Source organism: Hoplias malabaricus, chromosome 6 (genome assembly GCF_029633855.1).
Source record: "Hoplias malabaricus isolate fHopMal1 chromosome 6, fHopMal1.hap1, whole genome shotgun sequence".
NCBI classification, from domain to species: Eukaryota; Metazoa; Chordata; class Actinopteri; order Characiformes; family Erythrinidae; genus Hoplias; species Hoplias malabaricus.
Genome location: NC_089805.1, coordinates 49135297 through 49152785, shown reverse-complemented (window position 1 = coordinate 49152785; position 17489 = coordinate 49135297). Strand labels below are relative to the sequence as shown.

The 17489-nt window shown below is 41.6% G+C and overlaps 1 protein-coding gene across 1 annotated transcript in view; it reads left to right on the top strand.

Moving 5' to 3' along the window:
* Positions 1-17489, top strand: part of LOC136699706 (uncharacterized) — an 87589-nt gene that overhangs the window by 25758 nt on the left and 44342 nt on the right. Inside the window, exon 2 of the mRNA XM_066674629.1 lies at positions 13262-13329. Within this exon, the coding sequence (XP_066530726.1) occupies positions 13263-13329 (67 nt within the window). The 5' untranslated portion in view covers position 13262. The remainder of the gene's footprint in view (positions 1-13261; positions 13330-17489) is intronic.

The following is a 17489-nucleotide window of genomic DNA, read 5'->3' as shown; positions in this document are numbered from 1 at the left end:
TGTGTGACCTGTGTAGAGTCTCAGGGTCCTCTTTGTGACTGTGTAGAGTCTCAGGGTTCTCTGTGTGACTGTGTAGAGTCTCAGGGTTCTCTATGTGACCTGTGTAGAGTCTCAGGGTCTTCTGTGTGACCTGTGTAGAGTCTCAGGGTCTTCTGTGTGACTGTGTAGAGCCTCTGGGTTCTCTGTGTGACTGTGTGGAGCCTCTGAGTTCTCTGTGTGACCTGTGTAGTGTCTCAGGGTTCTCTGTGTGACTGTGTAGAGTCTCAGGGTTCTCTGTGTGACTGTGTAGAGTCTCAGGGTTCTCTGTGTGACTGTGTAGAGTCTCAGGGTTCTCTGTGTGACCTGTGTAGAGTCTCAGGGTTCTCTGTGTGACTGTGTGGAGCCTCTGAATTCTCTGTGTGACCTGTGTAGTGTCTCAGGGTTCTCTGTGTGACCTGTGTAGTGTCTCAGGGTTCTCTGTGTGACCTGTGTAGTGTCTCAGGGTTCTGTGTGTGACCTGTGTAGAGTCTCAGGGTTCTCTGTGTGACTGTGTAGAGTCTCAGGGTTCTCTATGTGACCTGTGTAGAGTCTCAGGGTCTTCTGTGTGACCTGTGTAGAGTCTCAGGGTCTTCTGTGTGACTGTGTAGAGCCTCTGGGTTCTCTGTGTGACTGTGTGGAGCCTCTGAGTTCTCTGTGTGACCTGTGTAGTGTCTCAGGGTTCTCTGTGTGACTGTGTAGAGTCTCAGGGTTCTCTGTGTGACTGTGTAGAGTCTCAGGGTTCTCTGTGTGACCTGTGTAGAGTCTCAGAGTTCTCTGTGTGACTGTGTGGAGCCTCTGAGTTCTCTGTGTGACCTTTGTAGAGTCTCAGGGTCTTCTGTGTGACTGTGTAGAGCCTCTGGCTTCTCTGTGTGACTGTGTGGAGCCTCTGAGTTCTCTGTGTGACCTGTGTAGTGTCTCAGGGTTCTCTGTGTGACTGTGTAGAGTCTCAGGGTTCTCTGTGTGACTGTGTAGAGTCTCAGGGTTCTCTGTGTGACTGTGTAGAGTCTCAGGGTTCTCTGTGTGACCTGTGTAGAGTCTCAGGGTTCTCTGTGTGACTGTGTGGAGCCTCTGAGTTCTCTGTGTAACCTGTGCAGAGCCTCGGGGTTCTCTGTGTGACATGTGTAGAGCCTCAGAGTTCTCTGTGTGACCTGTGTAGAGTCTCAGGGTTTGTTGTGTGACTGTGTAGTGTCTGAGGTGTCTCTGTGTGACCTGTGTAGAGTCTCAGGGTTCTCTGTGTGACCTGTGTAGGAAAGGCAAGTTTATTTATAGAGGACAGTGGCAATTCGAAGCTGTTTACACAGCAATCCAGAAGAATTACAGTAGAAGGATTAAAAATGTAAAATATTATAAAAAATGTTAAAGCTATTAAAATATAATTAAAATAGATCATATAATAAAAAAAATAATTGTAATGATTTTAAAGTAATTCAGAAATAATTAAAACAAATTAAAATATAAAATACATATTAAAATAGCAATGAAAACTAAAGGGTGAAAGTTCAAGAACTTTGGTCAATTTGGCTTGTCACGTATTGCTAGCATTATTGCTACATTAGCTTATATGCCGCTTAACCTTTGGACCCGACTCCTGCATTTTGCGGGGTTAAAAACACACCTTATATAATCAGTTTTGTAAGTCTTGAATGTCTGAATGCGTCTGTGAGCTCCGTATACCGTTAGAAAGCGCATATCCTACCGTTTCTAAAAATAGCGCTCTCATCGCGGTGCTGTGAAGCCTCTGGGAGTAATCCAGTGTGAAAAACCACCTAAAAATCAAGGCGCTCCTTCAAAATTTTTGTCTTATGTCCTTGTCATGAAAGATTCTAATGATATTCGCTAAAATAAAGACGCTGCAAAGGGACAAGAAAGACGGTGTTTACTTTCAGTTTCGTTTTGACTCACATGACGTCAACCCACGCTGTCTCTGGGCAGAAAACTATGAGTCATCAGCAAAAACATATTCCTATTATTGATTTATAGTTTTACAAGGTTTTTGTAGGTTTCACATCAAATAACACTGCATTAGATCAACAAATATAAACTAAAAAGCTTAAATAATTATGTATTGTGTGTTTTCTAAATAAACAAGTATTATTTCATCATTTTTTAAAAAGATTATAATAATAATAATAATTGTAAATATTATCAGCAGCTGAGAAAACTGCCAAAGTACCAAAATGTTTTTTATTTGTTGGGAAATTGTCCATATTTGCCCTGAACTAAATTCCTGAAAGTCTGGGCCTGCTGTGACTGTCAGAACTTTATCAGTCACACATCCCAGAGCTTAGAATATCAAGAAAAATATGTCCGTCTGATGCTACAAATTTATTTTATCACAGTAATATGACATGTAATAAATTAGCATTAAAAATGCTTATGTTTTCAACTAAAATACACCTCACACTAACAATCTGTGTGAAGATATCTGATGTGGGAATATGATTTCAAGGCTGTACATTGAGAAATATGAAAAAAAAAAAAACAGGCGCTAGGTAAAATTTTGGTCAAAACATGACAAATTTATAGAAAAATTGATTTATCGGTCAGAATGAAAACCTCCAGTGATTATATATTTGAGTAGCCAAGGGTCTTTAGAAAATAAAACAACATATTGAATATGACTATGTCACATAATTACTGTTTAAATGCAACTGAAAGAGGCACTGACAAATAAACGGAATAGCAAAATAGCTAAATAGATAGGGTCCATCGAGTTAATAGCTAGGACTTTACATTTATATAACAATCTCTCCAATAATACCTTTAAAATACCACCAACTTAAAGGGATTGCCGATATACTTTGACTGACACCTCACTAAAAATTAAAGTTTAATCCCCCTTTAAATTAGACTTCCACCTTAAATAAGTTACCACTTCAAATAACCCTTAAAATGTCCGCCAATACATTTTGATGGCCACCTTTAAAAACATTCCACCTTAAGAAACTCACAGTTTCATTAAGTCGTCCACATTAAAAACAACAACGTTATTTGGATTTCCAACTTAAAGATGTCCTTTAAAGTCTGTATATTTCTGTGTCCCTCACACCCCTCCCACTTCCTTTTTCTCTCTCTCCCACTCCCCTTCCCTTTCTCTCTCTCTCTCACACACACGCACACACACACGCACACGCACACACACACACACACACACACACACACAGACACACACACAAATATTTAAAATATTTTTGTTGCTTAATACATGTCACAACTTCCAATGTGCGACACCCGTCAGTGTGTGGTTTCTTGAACTTTTTGACCGCTGACTGCACGGCGCCAGTAAAATAATGACGGCACGCAGAGAGAGGACAGCAGTGTTGTTTGCTGCCAGTGGACAACTTCGGCGTTTTTCTTTTCCATTAACTACAAGGACTCAAATAGACATTGAGTATTTTACTTAACCGTCAACACAACGTCTTTTTAAAAATGTTTTGTTGCATGCAGAAATGTTATTTCATTTTCTCTGCAGTCATTCATTGATTTCATAAATGTAACACAGTGTAGTTTGTTTATACACAGCACAAAGGCAAATAAAAAAACCCTGTTAATGCAGTGTTATTTCATTTAAAATTTCAAAAGGGTTTTGTGGCTCCCAGTGTTTTCTTTACTGTGTGAAATGGGTCCAAACGGCTCTTTGCGTGGTAAAGGTTGCCGACCCCTGATGTAGCCAATCTACAGAATATAAAATGTGAGACAGATACTGTGGCAAAGTGCATGGGTTACTAAGTTAGCTCTAAATATCAGATCTCTCACAAACAAATCACACTTAATTAATGATTTTATTACAGCACATGGGCTTGATTTTATACTTTTAACTGAGACTTGTCTAAATGAATGTAGTGCTGCAACTGTTTTATTGGAGTCGGCTCCTCCAGATTTTCATTGTTTAAATGCATCTTGTGCCAGTAGAAAAGGTGGAGGTCTAGCTGCTCTGTTCTATGGTTCTTTTCAGTGCAAGCAGTTATCATTTGGTGACTTCACAACATTTGAGAATCTCTGTGTAGTTCTGAAAGGGACACCACAGATATCATTAGTAACTGTCTACAGGCCTCTGAAGTACAGCACTAATTTTATTGATGAATTTACAGAGCTGCTGTCTTTTATTTCTACAGACTTTGACCATTTTGTTGTTGCTGGTGACTTTAACATATCGACAATCCCAAGGACTGTTTTGCCAAGGAGCTGCACGCCATATTGGACTCTTTTGACCTTTCACAGCATGTTACAGGGAGCACACATTGTCATGGTCACACGCTGGATATTGTTATCTCAAAGAGTCTCAACATATCAGTGACTGTGAAGGACGTCACGTTGTTAGATCACTACTGTGTGTTCTTTGATATGTGGGCCTCACCATCAGAGACAGAAGAGTGTCAAGAAAAGGATTATAAAGAACTGCACAGCTACACTTTTCATGAGTAAAATGTGCACTACACCATGTGAATGATCCAACTCTGTTGATGATCTGCTGAATAGTTTTAATACAAAAATTGTCAGTGTTATGGATGAGATTGCACCAGTTAAAGTAAAGGCCATGTCTTGCAAACAGAAAACACCATGGAGAAATGCTTCTGTTGTTCAAATCCAAAAGAGGGAGTGTCGCAAGGCAGAACACAGATGGTGTAAAACAAGTCTTCATTTTCACAAAGAAATCTACAAAGATAGGCTACGTCAATACAACGCGACAATATACAAAACACGACAATCCTATTTCTCTAGCATCATCAACAATAACATTAACAACAGCAAAATCCTCTTCACCATGGTCCACAGACTCACTAACTCACCCACACCAATGGCCCCTGAATTAGTATCAACTGAGAGATGTAATGAGTTTGCATGCTTTTTTAAAACTAAAATCCAGAATATCAGATGAGTGATACTCCACACTGTAAACACCTCACTCATGTTGGGGGTCTTTACGAGCTCCTCACTAAAAACTGCAGTTGTAAAGCCTCTTCTAAAAAAGAAACATTTAGAATCATCTCTGATAAGTAACTACAGGCCAATTTCTAATTTACTGTTCATTGGCAAAATCATTGAGAAAATAGTGTTCAGGCAAATCACTACTTTCTTGTCCATTAACAGTAGCCTAGACAAATTCCAGTCCGGGTTCCGGTCTAATCACAGCACTGAGACTGCTCTAATCAAGGTCATTAATGACATCCGCTTAAATACAGAGGCTGGAAAGATATCTCTTCTATTACTTCTTGACCTTAGTGCTGCCTTTGATACCATTGACCATAAGATTCTTATAGACTCGCAAACTGGGTTGGACTCTCAGGAACAGTCCTGAAGTGGTTCATTTCTTACCTGGATATCAGGAACTACTTTGTAGAAATAGAAAATAATATTTCAGAGAACATGCCAGTAACCTGTGGTGTCCCCCAGGGCTCTATTCTTGGTCCACTTTTATTTAATTTATATATGCTTCCTCTTGGCCAGATTCTACAGGACTATGGGCTGTTCCTATCACAGCTATGCAGATGATACTCAGATTTACACGGCCCTGTCCCCAAACGACTCTGGTCCAGTTGACTCATTAAGCAAGTGCCTTGAACACATCACTAACTGGATGAGACACAATTTTCTGCAGCTTAATAAAGATAAAACTGAGATAATACTATTTGGGAATAGCACTGAGAGACAAAGATTGGCTGCGTATCTGGACTCGAGGGCCCTCAAATCTAAAGAACAGGCTCAGAACCTTGGTGTATTAATGGACTCAGATCTCAGTTTTAGTCTCATATTAAAGGAGTTACTAGATCAGCATTTTACCATCTTAAGAACATCAGTAAGATCAGAGATTTTCTGACTAAACCAGACCTGGAGAAACTTATCCATGCCTTTATTTCTAGCATTGATTACTGTAATGGTCTCTTAGCTGGACTTCCACAAAAGACCATTAAACAGCTTCAGCTGATTCAAAATGCAGCTGCCAGAGTCTCACTCGGAGCAAAAGAAGAGATCACATCACCCCCCCCCCCCCCCCTTCATCCTCAAATCCTTACACTGGAGACCAGTCTGTTACAGAATAGACTTTAAGGTGTTATTACTGGTCTATAAATGTCTAAATGGGGTAGGACCAGTGTATTTATCAGATCTGCTACAGAGATATGAGCCGAGCAGAGCTCTCAGATCTTTAGGAACTAGAGTTAGTCCTGACTCAAAACTAAACATGGAGAGGCAGCGTTTAGCTCCGGCGCCGCTCTGAAACAGAACCAGCTGAGAATATTAGAAGAGCCCTGACTTTAGACACTTTTAAATCAAGACTTAAAACACTCCTGTTTGAGCAGCTACAGCTCAGTTTAAAATACTCTGCACTTTTCTGTAACGGCATTTTATTTCTTTTATTTCTTTTCATTTATTGTCATTTTAAACAGTTTTAATCATTTTTAATCATTTTACTCTTTTTATGTAATTGTCTTATTGGAAATTTATGATTTTACTCTGGCTTTTAATTTAATTTCTTTTTCTGTAAAGCACTTTGAATTGCTTCTGTATGAAAGGTGCTCTATAAATAAACTTGCCTTGCCTTCAATTTTAAGAACTTTAAATTGAAAATCAAAACACAACACAAATTCTAAACAGTACTCAAGTGTTAATAAGCTAAACTGGGAAAGTATTAAATACTGTTCAGAACTACAGAATAATGACGCCAGGAAGACATCTGCCATGTTCTACAACCAGAATCACATGGAGAGGTGACATTTTGTCTCCGACACTATCCCTTGCGGTACAAAAACGAAAAACAGACAATAAAATAGCACACCTGTGTTGTAAAAGAAGACAGTTCATTGTTGTCTGTGAGAAGGCACTAGAAAATCCTGAGAGAACACAGGAAACATTCTCAGTGTCTCAATGAATACACAGTGCTGAATCTACATATAACACGCACATTAGCTCATAACACTCGACAAGAAAACACACTTTTACAACCACAAAGATACTTCTGAAATGTGCATTATACTTTTAACAAACTAACCAAGGTTTTTCTTTATTAACTTTTTATGAATATTTACCACATGCTTAATACTTTTTATACTCAACTTCACTCTACGTTCCTCTCCTTTCTTACTGCAGACTGAAGGAGAGAGCACAAGCCCATGAATCACAAAATAAAATACAAACCAAATGTCGTAAATCATAAACAATTTTACCTCATTTATATAAAATAATAAATAAACAGAAATAACATTTCATATCTGCTCCACCTGGAATGGTGAAATCAGCTGGTGTCATGCACCGTGATCAGTGACGGTCAGGGGACCACAAGCGGACGTTCTTTTAAAGAAACAGAAATAACGGTTACCCGAGGGACGGTACCGGGACGTTACAGAACGGTCCAGGAATGGGGGTTTGGGAACGTTCCATTGGTTCTAGAACAGGACGTGTTGCGGACGTCCATAAAGTCCTAGAAACGTCCTCCAGTGAACGTTACAAATGTAAACAAACAGGGCGTCTGCGTGTTTGCTGGGTGTTCGCATAATTCAAGTTCAGCTCGGACTAATGTCTTTAAATAACATTGAAAAAGGCAGACTGCTCTCTGTCAGATGTATCTCGAGACTAAAACAATGGAAATGAAACACTGCAACATTCTCCGTTCTTTGTGATGTTCCTGAGCTGCACCGGAGCTGTACTCACCACAGCAGAGCACACGACTACTGCCGAGACTGCGCTGAACCCCAAATATATACAGGGGCTGTAAATATGCTGACCGACCAGCGGGGGGAGCCAGACCCATTCAGCAGGAATTTCACCCCATAATATTCCTACAACTGTTCTACACTCTTACCTCTTACATATAGATATTTACATTTTAATACATTTAATATTTCATGATTTTAAATAAATTAGAGTTTATCCACACGGTAAAATAGAGACCCAAAAAACACACAATCCCAAATCTAATGGCCGTTTTACATTGAGAAATAATGTTAACCCCAAACACACCCTCAAGATACAGTGCCCTCTAGTGGCCACTTCCAGTTACAGCTCACACAGGAGGTGAATTTCTGCTGTTAGTTCATTACAGATGATGAAATTAAAAGAAAGAACCCGACATAAAATCCCAGGTCTCTAAACTCAGCGCTTTAGAAAGGGAACTTAACGAGTAATTAATGAATTTAAAACCCCATCCTATTTAGAGGGTGTCTGCTAATGCATTGCCCTCTAGTGGCCATTTCCAGTTATCGCTCACACGGGTGAATTTCTGCTGCTCATGGGCTGCTGTGACGTAATGTTTATGGCGTGGGCGCCATGTTGGGGACCGGTCTGTTTTCAGAGCGCAGCGCTAATGTAAATGAATGGGAAAAACGGATAAATGAGTCTCATACACAGCTCCTCTCCCTGCACTGGAGAGAGGTTTACAACCCCCAGAAACACACCTCCTCTCTGTGTCAGAGGGGTAAAGGAGCGCACTGTGGAACACAATGGAATGAGGAGAAAAAGACCCTTAAAGTCGGTTAGACACAGCATTTTCATCATAGAATCTAATGGAACACTGTTCTCATGTGAATCTCTGCTGTGTTTCTCTGCTCTTCTGAGTCTGAGTGAGTTATTCACAAAGTCTGGGCTGTGGGGGTCTAGAACAGCGCTGGAGAAATGGAGCTGTAATTCATTTATTCATTCACTCACTCATTCATTAACAGGAGTGAAGTGTGGTTCTGATGATCATAAGTTACATACACAATAAATAAACATATGTTCTTCACTGAAATTAGTTCATATTTGCAACATTTTATTTCTCTGAATATGATCAAAAGTAAACATTTCAAAAGTTATATTTTATTAAAAGTGTATTTCCATAACCTCTCCTCTCTGATCCCTTCTTCTTTTACCTTTCCCTCAGAGGAAAGAAAGGAACGACATCATGGAGCACTGGATCTCTGGGTGACTGTCTGTGAGGAGTGTGGTGTGTTCTCCCTATGTCTGCGTGGGTTTCCTCTGGGTGACTGTCTGTGAGGAGTGTGGTGTGTTCTCTCTGTGTCTGCGTGGGTTTCCTCCGGGTGACTGTCTGTGAGGAGTGTGGTGTGTTCTCCCTGTGTCTGCGTGGGTTTCCTCCGGGTGACTGTCTGTGAGGAGTGTGGTGTGTTCTCCCTGTGTCTGCGTGGGTTTCCTCCGGGTGACTGTCTGTGAGGAGTGTGGTGTGTTCTCCCTGTGTCTGTGTGGGTTTCTTCTAGGTGACTGTCTGTGAGGAGTGTGGTGTGTTCTCTCTGTGTCTGCATGGGTTTCCTCCGGGTGACTGTCTGTGAGGAGTGTGGTGTGTTCTCTCTGTGTCTGCGTGGGTTTCCTCTGGGTGACTGTCTGTGAGGAGTGTGGTGTGTTCTCTCTGTGTCTGCATGGGTTTCCTCTGGGTGATTGTCTGTGAGGAGTGTGGTGTGTTCTCTCTGTGTCTGCATGGGTTTCCTCCGGGTGACTGTCTGTGAGGAGTGTGGTGTGTTCTCTCTGTGTCTGCGTGGGTTTCCTCTGGGTGACTGTCTGTGAGGAGTGTGGTGTGTTCTCTCTGTGTCTGCATGGGTTTCCTCCGGGTGACTGTCTGTGAGGAGTGTGGTGTGTTCTCTCTGTGTCTGCGTGGGTTTCCTCTGGGTGACTGTCTGTGAGGAGTGTGGTGTGTTCTCTCTGTGTCTGCGTGTGTTTCCTCCGGGTGACTGTCTGTGAGGAGTGTGGTGTGTTCTCTCTGTGTCTGCGTGGGTTTCCTCCGGGTGACTGTCTGTGAGGAGTGTGGTGTGTTCTCCCTGTGTCTGCGTGGGTTTCCTCCGGGTGACTGTCTGTGAGGAGTGTGGTGTGTTCTCCCTGTGTCTGCGTGGGTTTCCTCTGGGTGACTGTCTGTGAGGAGTGTGGTGTGTTCTCCCTGTGTCTGCGTGGGTTTCCTCCAGGTGACTGTCTGTGAGGAGTGTGGTGTGTTCTCCCTGTGTCTGTGTGGGTTTCTTCTAGGTGACTGTCTGTGAGGAGTGTGGTGTGTTCTCCCTGTGTCTGCATGGGTTTCCTCCGGGTGACTGTCTGTGAGGAGTGTGGTGTGTTCTCTCTGTGTCTGCGTGGGTTTCCTCCGGGTGACTGTCTGTGAGGAGTGTGGTGTGTTCTCTCTGTGTCTGCGTGGGTTTCCTCCGGGTGATTGTCTGTGAGGAGTTGGTGCGTTCTCCCTGTGTCTGCGTGGGTTTCCTCCGGGTGCTCCGGTTTCGTCCCACAGTCCAAAAACACACGTTGGTAGGTGGATTGGCGACTCAAAAGTGTCTGTAGGTGTGTGTGTGTGTGTGTGTGAGTGTTGCCCTGTGAAGGACTGGCGCCCCCTCCAGGGTGTATACTCACCTTGCACCCAATGATTCCAGGTAGGCTCTGGACCCACCGTGACCCTGAACTGGATAAGGGTTACAGATAATGGATGAATGGATGTAACATGGCTAACATATGATGACTGTGAACGTTTGCTTGTCTATGAACTTATAAAGAGATTTCATTATAAAGTTACAGATTTGGATGTAGCTAGATGTTTTACAGTTTATTAATACTAATACGTGTTAGACCTGCGACAAATCAGTCAGTTTGCATCGCTGGGCATTTCATTAAGGGTCAGATAACTACTCGACTACTCGCCATATGCTACGACAGAACATACAAGTACATCTAAAAACACATGACTTACGGCTCAGAGTAGCGACATACCAGGTGTTAGTTGAGCTAAAGCTAAAGCTAAAGCTAGATGTGGAATGAACTCAAGGATATGCAACTATTAGCTGGTATAAGGTGCATAACTATTACTTGTTTTACCAATGAATTTAGAAACCCACAAGTCACCATCACAGAGTCAGCCTTTTACCTTTGATCCTTCATCAACAAATAATTAGCACCATGGCAACACCGGCGACATGTCCATCTGGTGTTTTGGTTGGAATACGGCATGTTGTCAGTATATCCCGGGGGCGCACAGCAACAACTACGTACAAATGAATACGTTAAAGTAGGTATGGTCTTTTAGTACAGTGTTTATGTTTCTGACGTGTGTTGTACCTGCTTTAAGACGTCTGTGATCAGAGCAGTCCTGAAAATGCAGATAATCTCCGTCCTGAACGACTACAGACAGCTGCTTTAACGTCTGTGATCATGAAGAGTCTTCAGAGACGTCTTATTAAACTTATTAAAGCTCTGACCGATGTCCTCCAGGACCCTCTGCAGTTTCCAGACAGAACCCACAACTCTGTAGATGACTCCATTAACTCGGCTCTGCACTACATCCTCAAACACCTGGATAGCACCAACACTTATGTCCGTGTGGTGTTTGTAGACTTCAGCTCTGCTTTCAACACCATCACCCTGACGTTCTACTGGATAAACTGCTGTAACTCAGTGTCCCCCATCAGTCTGCTCCTGGATCCACAGCTTCTTCTCCAACAGGAAACAGTGCATCAGGGTGGGGACTTCATCTCAGACCCTCTCTGTCTCAGCATTCAGAGAGAGAGAGAGAGAGAGAGCAGACTGTGGTCAGTTAGAGAGAGAGAGAGAGAGAGAGAGAGCAGACTGTGGTCAGTTAGAGAGAGAGAGAGAGCAGACTGTGGTCAGTTAGAGAGAGAGAGAGAGCAGACTGTGGTCAGTTAGAGAGAGAGAGAGAGAGCAGACTGTGGTCAGTTAGAGAGAGAGAGAGAGAGAGCAAACTGTGGTCAGTTAGAGAGAGAGAGAGCAGACTGGTCAGTTAGAGAGAGAGAGAGAGAGCAGACTGTGGTCAGTTTGAGAGAGAGAGAGAGAGAGCAGACTGGTCAGTTAGAGAGAGAGAGAGAGAGAGAGAGAGAGAGCAGACTGGTCAGTTAGAGAGAGAGAGCAGACTGTGGTCAGTTAGAGAGAGAGAGAGAGAGAGAGCAGACTGGTCAGTTAGAGAGAGAGAGAGAGCAGACTGGTCAGTTAGAGAGAGAGAGAGAGCAGACTGGTCAGTTAGAGAGAGAGAGAGAGAGCAGACTGTGGTCAGTTTGAGAGAGAGAGAGAGAGCAGACTGGTCAGTTAGAGAGAGAGAGAGAGAGCAGACTGGTCAGTTTGAGAGAGAGAGAGAGAGCAGACTGGTCAGTTAGAGAGAGAGAGAGCAGACTGTGGTCAGTTAGAGAGAGAGAGAGCAGACTGTGGTCAGTTAGAGAGAGAGAGCAGACTGGTCAGTTAGAGAGAGAGAGAGAGAGAGAGAGAGAGGACTGGTCAGTCAGAGAGAGAGAGAGAGAGAGAGAGAGAGCAGACTGTGGTCAGTTAGAGAGAGAGAGCAGACTGTGGTCAGTTAAAGAGAGAGAGAGAGAGAGAGGGAGAGAGCAGACTGGTCAGTTAGAGAGAGAGAGAGAGAGAGAGAGTGAGCAGACTGTGGTCAGTTAGAGAGAGAGAGAGAGAGAGAGAGAGCAGACTGTGGTCATTTAGACAGAGAGAGAGAGAGAGAGAGAGAGAGAGATGTAGAGAGAGAGCAGACTGTGGTCAGTTACGTCGCGGCTGATCAGCACAGACTCTGTGGTGGATGATTGAGGACAGAACGGCTCCAGACTCTAAACTACTGCAGGATGTACACTGTGCTGTGTGTAAAGCAGCACACACTCAGAGACACGAGGTCTGTCCTGCTGTGTCAGAACATTACTGTGGTCTATTCCCACTCTGTTTAGAGGAGGTTTGTACTGGAGTCAGTGAGAGACACAAGTGAATCTGGATGAAGCTCTGTCTCATAAAGAGTGACTGACTGACACTGTGTGATGTAAATACACTGAAATATATTACAGTTAATGTGCTCTTTATTTTCTGATGGTTTTCTATTTTACAAATAAACACATGTTTCATAAACACATAAATACACTAAATTCCTGAATATAGATTTCAGTAACACTTTATATTGATCTTGTGAAAACAACATAATTAAAATGTTAATTCCTGATATATTCATACACTAAAGTTTAATTTAAAGTTTAATTTAATGAAGTGGAGTCAGTGACTCCTCAGGCTCCATACGGTCAGTGGATCTTCAGAGTAGTTCCTCTTTGGTTTAGTTGAGTTCAGACAGCAGCACTGTGCTGTTTCTACAGTTTAGACCTGCTCCTGTTTTGTTGTAGGGATCATTCATGTCTTGTGTAGTGTAATGAGTGTGGGTCAGTCGTCCTGTAACTGTCCAGGGACTGCAGTAGGAAATGATCCACACTGTTAAACTGACCCGTTTACAGAAGTGTTTATTAATGTGCTCTGTTCCTGTAAATCTAAACCCAGTAAAGCAGAACCTTCACTGTTCTTTCAGGATGAAGTTCCTCAGTGGGACTCTGAGTGTGATACTGATCATCTCTGGCTTCATGGAGACTGCAGCAGGTACGTGTCTACTTTACTGAACGAGGCAGTGTTTATATATAATACTTCTGTTGTGATTTTGCCCGGAGGTAGAGACACATATTGCTGAATATTACCAGTTATTTACACAGGAGAAATATCTATAATATCTCTATAACCAGTGGTGGACAAAGTACACAAACCATGTACTGAGTAAAAGTGCAGATACTCAAGGTAAAATATTACTTGAGTAAAAGTACAAAAGTGTAAAGCTTCAAATGTACTGAGGCACTGAAAGTAAAAGTACCGTGACGTATTATGGCTCTAATGTTCTATTATAATGTATAATGTATTAAGACTCATGTTTAACACACTGTAGGTGAAAGACTCTAGTGTCACTCTTGGTTCCTCAGTCTTTTAATAGAATGTCATTAATGAGTCTGACACTGAACACAGCAGAAATGACCAAAGATTAAATACAGTGAATGATGTTATATCAACTATTACATACAGCCAAGGTGCTGCCCTCCAAACCAACAGAGGTCACTCTCTCCTGAGTATTAAGCCCAATTTAAGCTTCTGTGCTGGACCTGTGCCGTAGGCAGTGTGGCCTGATGTGCACCTCTCCAGAAATGAAACTCTTAGCGTCTACGATTGGTCTGCAGTCGGACGGTCCCGGATCAATGGTCCCGGTTGTATGTCCTGTACATATGCAGAATTGACAATAACACTCTCTTGACTTGACTCTTGACTCCAGGTGCTCAATTCAAGAAGTCTATATTAACTCCTCTACACTACACTCCCTTAATAGTGCACTTTAAAGATTTGTAAAACTACTCTAATACTACACCACTACATTGTGTACTACATAGGGTTGAAGAAGATGTTTGAATTTCAGCCCTAGTGGTTTAGAGGTGTAATTGCAGAGTGACACAGATGCCAACGCACAAATATAGCCTTTAACACTGGCACAGGACACTTGTGCAGGCTTCGACACAGGCTCTGCATTGAGTCGAGGCAAAAGAGTAAATTGTCCTTTAGTGTGTTCTCTGCACCAGAACGGTGTTTTACTCATTTAGGAACACTAGGGTTCTGCTCCTGGGGCTCCCTCTAGAGCAATTAACCTTTACAGCACTGTACTGAAATTGGTACGGAGGGGAAAGTGAAGGGGTGGTTTCCTACCCTCCTCCAAAAGTTACATAATGCAGTTTCTGCAGTGCTAAGCCGAGAGTAGCAACGACAGAAGCTCCTTTCTCCCCATTACCGGTCAGTGAAGCATCACAATGATTCTGAAGCTGTAATTTTAAGTTAAAATATATTACACAGTGTTCCTTTAAGCTCTGTTTTGTCTATGTAGATGTACAGTTGCAATTCTGAGACACCAGTTTCTTAAACAGGCTACGGTTTTGTTTTTCTGACTTTTTGTCTGATACACGGTTTTGTCTTTTGGACTTGTTTATCTCTCTGTACTGATTTTTGGGTTTTGGAATATTTCTTCTGGTTTTGACCTCTCATTATGTATTGTGTTTAATAAATCTCCAACTGACTCTCGCCCTCAGTGAGTGATTAGTGACATCTACAGATCCGTAAACCATGTAAATGAATGAATAGTGGTTACTGATGATTCAGCCAAGTACTAAACGGTACAAATCACTTTGTTAATAAATTTTGTTAGTTACTTTGTATCTTAGAGTCTCAGTTTCCCTCAACACTTGATAAAAACAAAGTCTGCCTTTGGTATTATTAGAGAAACATTTTCACTTGTTTTAGCGCGGTGACTGTGTTTATTCGTCTTCTAGCAACGGTGCCGCTGTGTGAATAGTCGTTACTGATGACTCAAATACAGCCAAATACTAAACAGTCCAATCATTTTGTTAATTACCCAGACAGCGAGCATATATCGGTCCACTGTCACACCACTGACTGTAGACCACTGCTGGTCCACCATCGGACCCCTCAGATTACTGTCCTGTACAGGATAGAACTCATTTATAATCTCCTCACACAGACTTTACATTCACAGAGACTTTTATTCTGGAAAACACACTAATACAAATATTACCAACAACTCTGAGAGATATAATAATGAGTATGAGTCTGATATAAAATGATTAAATGATAAAAATGTTGACACTGTGCTGATTTAAATTATTTACTGATCTTATTTATAAAGAATAACAAAAAGAACCTAATGAAGGAGAAATATGTAAATTACACTGTGAATGGAAAAGTGCTAAAATGTGGCATTTTGTCTAAAATTCTGTTTAATCAGCAGTGGTCTGCCCAGAAAACGCTGTGTAAAACACTAGTGGACCTCCAACTTTGTCCTCAGTGGATGAACAGTGGTCCGCCGTCTCCTTGCTGTCAGGGTAATAAGAATCCTAAGAACTGAAAGTGATTACTTGGAGTCTCAAATTCACTCAACACTTGATAAAAACAAAGTCTGCCTTTGGTATTATTGGTTTTTGGAGGATACACTTTTTCACTTGTTTTAGCGTGGCTACTGTTTGTCTCCTAGCAACGGTGCATCTGTGCAGAGCAGGGAGATTTGTTCAGACAGTTATATTTTTTATAATATATATAAATGTGTGTTTATATAATTTATTCACACACAAACCAACGTCCTTATCTGTGAGTGTGGGTCGGTCGAAGGGCACTGTGCACACTAACACACGTGTTGATGATAAATAAATAAAAAAAAAAAATTAAATAAAAACGTTCTGAGGGAGCAAATTTCAGTGACTGGTGCTGGAAAAGAAGGATAAGACTTCTACACTGTTTAGAGGCATAGCTTAGAGGCCGGATAACAGGCACTTTTGGTTTAGCACACCACATCAGATGCTTTTCCAGCAAATTGAGGCTCAAAACACACATATTTAGAGGACAAAGCCCCATTACCCGTGAGCACAAGTCGAGTGAAGGGTCTTCAGCTTCCTTCCTCTCTCTTAAATTCAGTGCTAAACTCCACTGCGGTGAGCTACTGGGCTTGTTTTTTTCCCCACCCGTTTTCAGAGTGAGACATCAGTTAGCTCCCACAGCGCCCTCTTCCTGTGGCTCTCATCACATGCATGCTGGCCTTGTATTTAAAGACAATATTTGACATGAATTTGACACACCACACACACATCATAAGATACCGTCCACATTTTTAAATACCGCGGTATACGGTATTACCATAATACAGACCACCTCTAGTCGTGGAGCCTGTGCAGAAACTCAGAGTGATATTTTAGTAACTGGACTCTGACATAAAACTCCAGACTGCCTCAGTCCTAAACAGATTTTGGCTCAGATTAAAACGTGATCAGCAGACATTACCAGGCTTTATCCGATCAGATCCTCTCCTCTCATCCCCTTTAAAAGGAGAGGTGCACACACACAGCACAGTGACACTTTCTCCATGGCTGCACCAGTCTGTCTCATTTTATTCTTCGATTATCTTTCAGTTTAATAAATGAACGTCTTCACAACTCCGTCCACCTCCACTTTCCTCTCAAACCCTGACACAACCAGCAGTGACCAGCCAAACTTTTCACACAGTAAACAGTGATGGGTGTAGGGGTCACCAGTTATTAACCTTAAAGCAGCGTGATATACAGAGTCTAAAGATTTAATAGTGTCTTCATATCTGTAATTCACATTGTCATAATCCAAAATAAACCAGTATTTCTTCTTAATCTTTTCCTGTGTGTGTTGAGAAACACTTTGTTTTGATACAGGAAGTGTAGGTTAGCCCCAGTTTGTCTGTGAACTAATTAACCAGGTGTTTAACAGTGCATTTGTCCTCAACTCTTTTAGTGCCAGATCCTGTCAGGGTTTAGATTTGTGTTACAGTCACTGTTAGTGCCTCTAATATTTACATTTCTCAATGTTTTAAACCTGTTAATGATTGTAAAATACTGAACGTACAGAGTGGGTTCATTAGAATATAAATGTACTTCACACTCCACACTGGAACTGTCAGTATTATTAACCTAGATATTAAATAATACAATGAACATAGATATTAAATAATGCCATTTATATAGACAATAAATAACACTGTTAATATAAATATTACATAATATGAATTTACACTAAATAGTGATTATGGTATCTTTGAAAAACTTGTAAAAATACCATGACGGTAAGATTACTGGGACTGTTTTATTAGCAGAAACAGCAACCTATTGCTCTCTTAAGCACCTTCAATAGGATTGTTC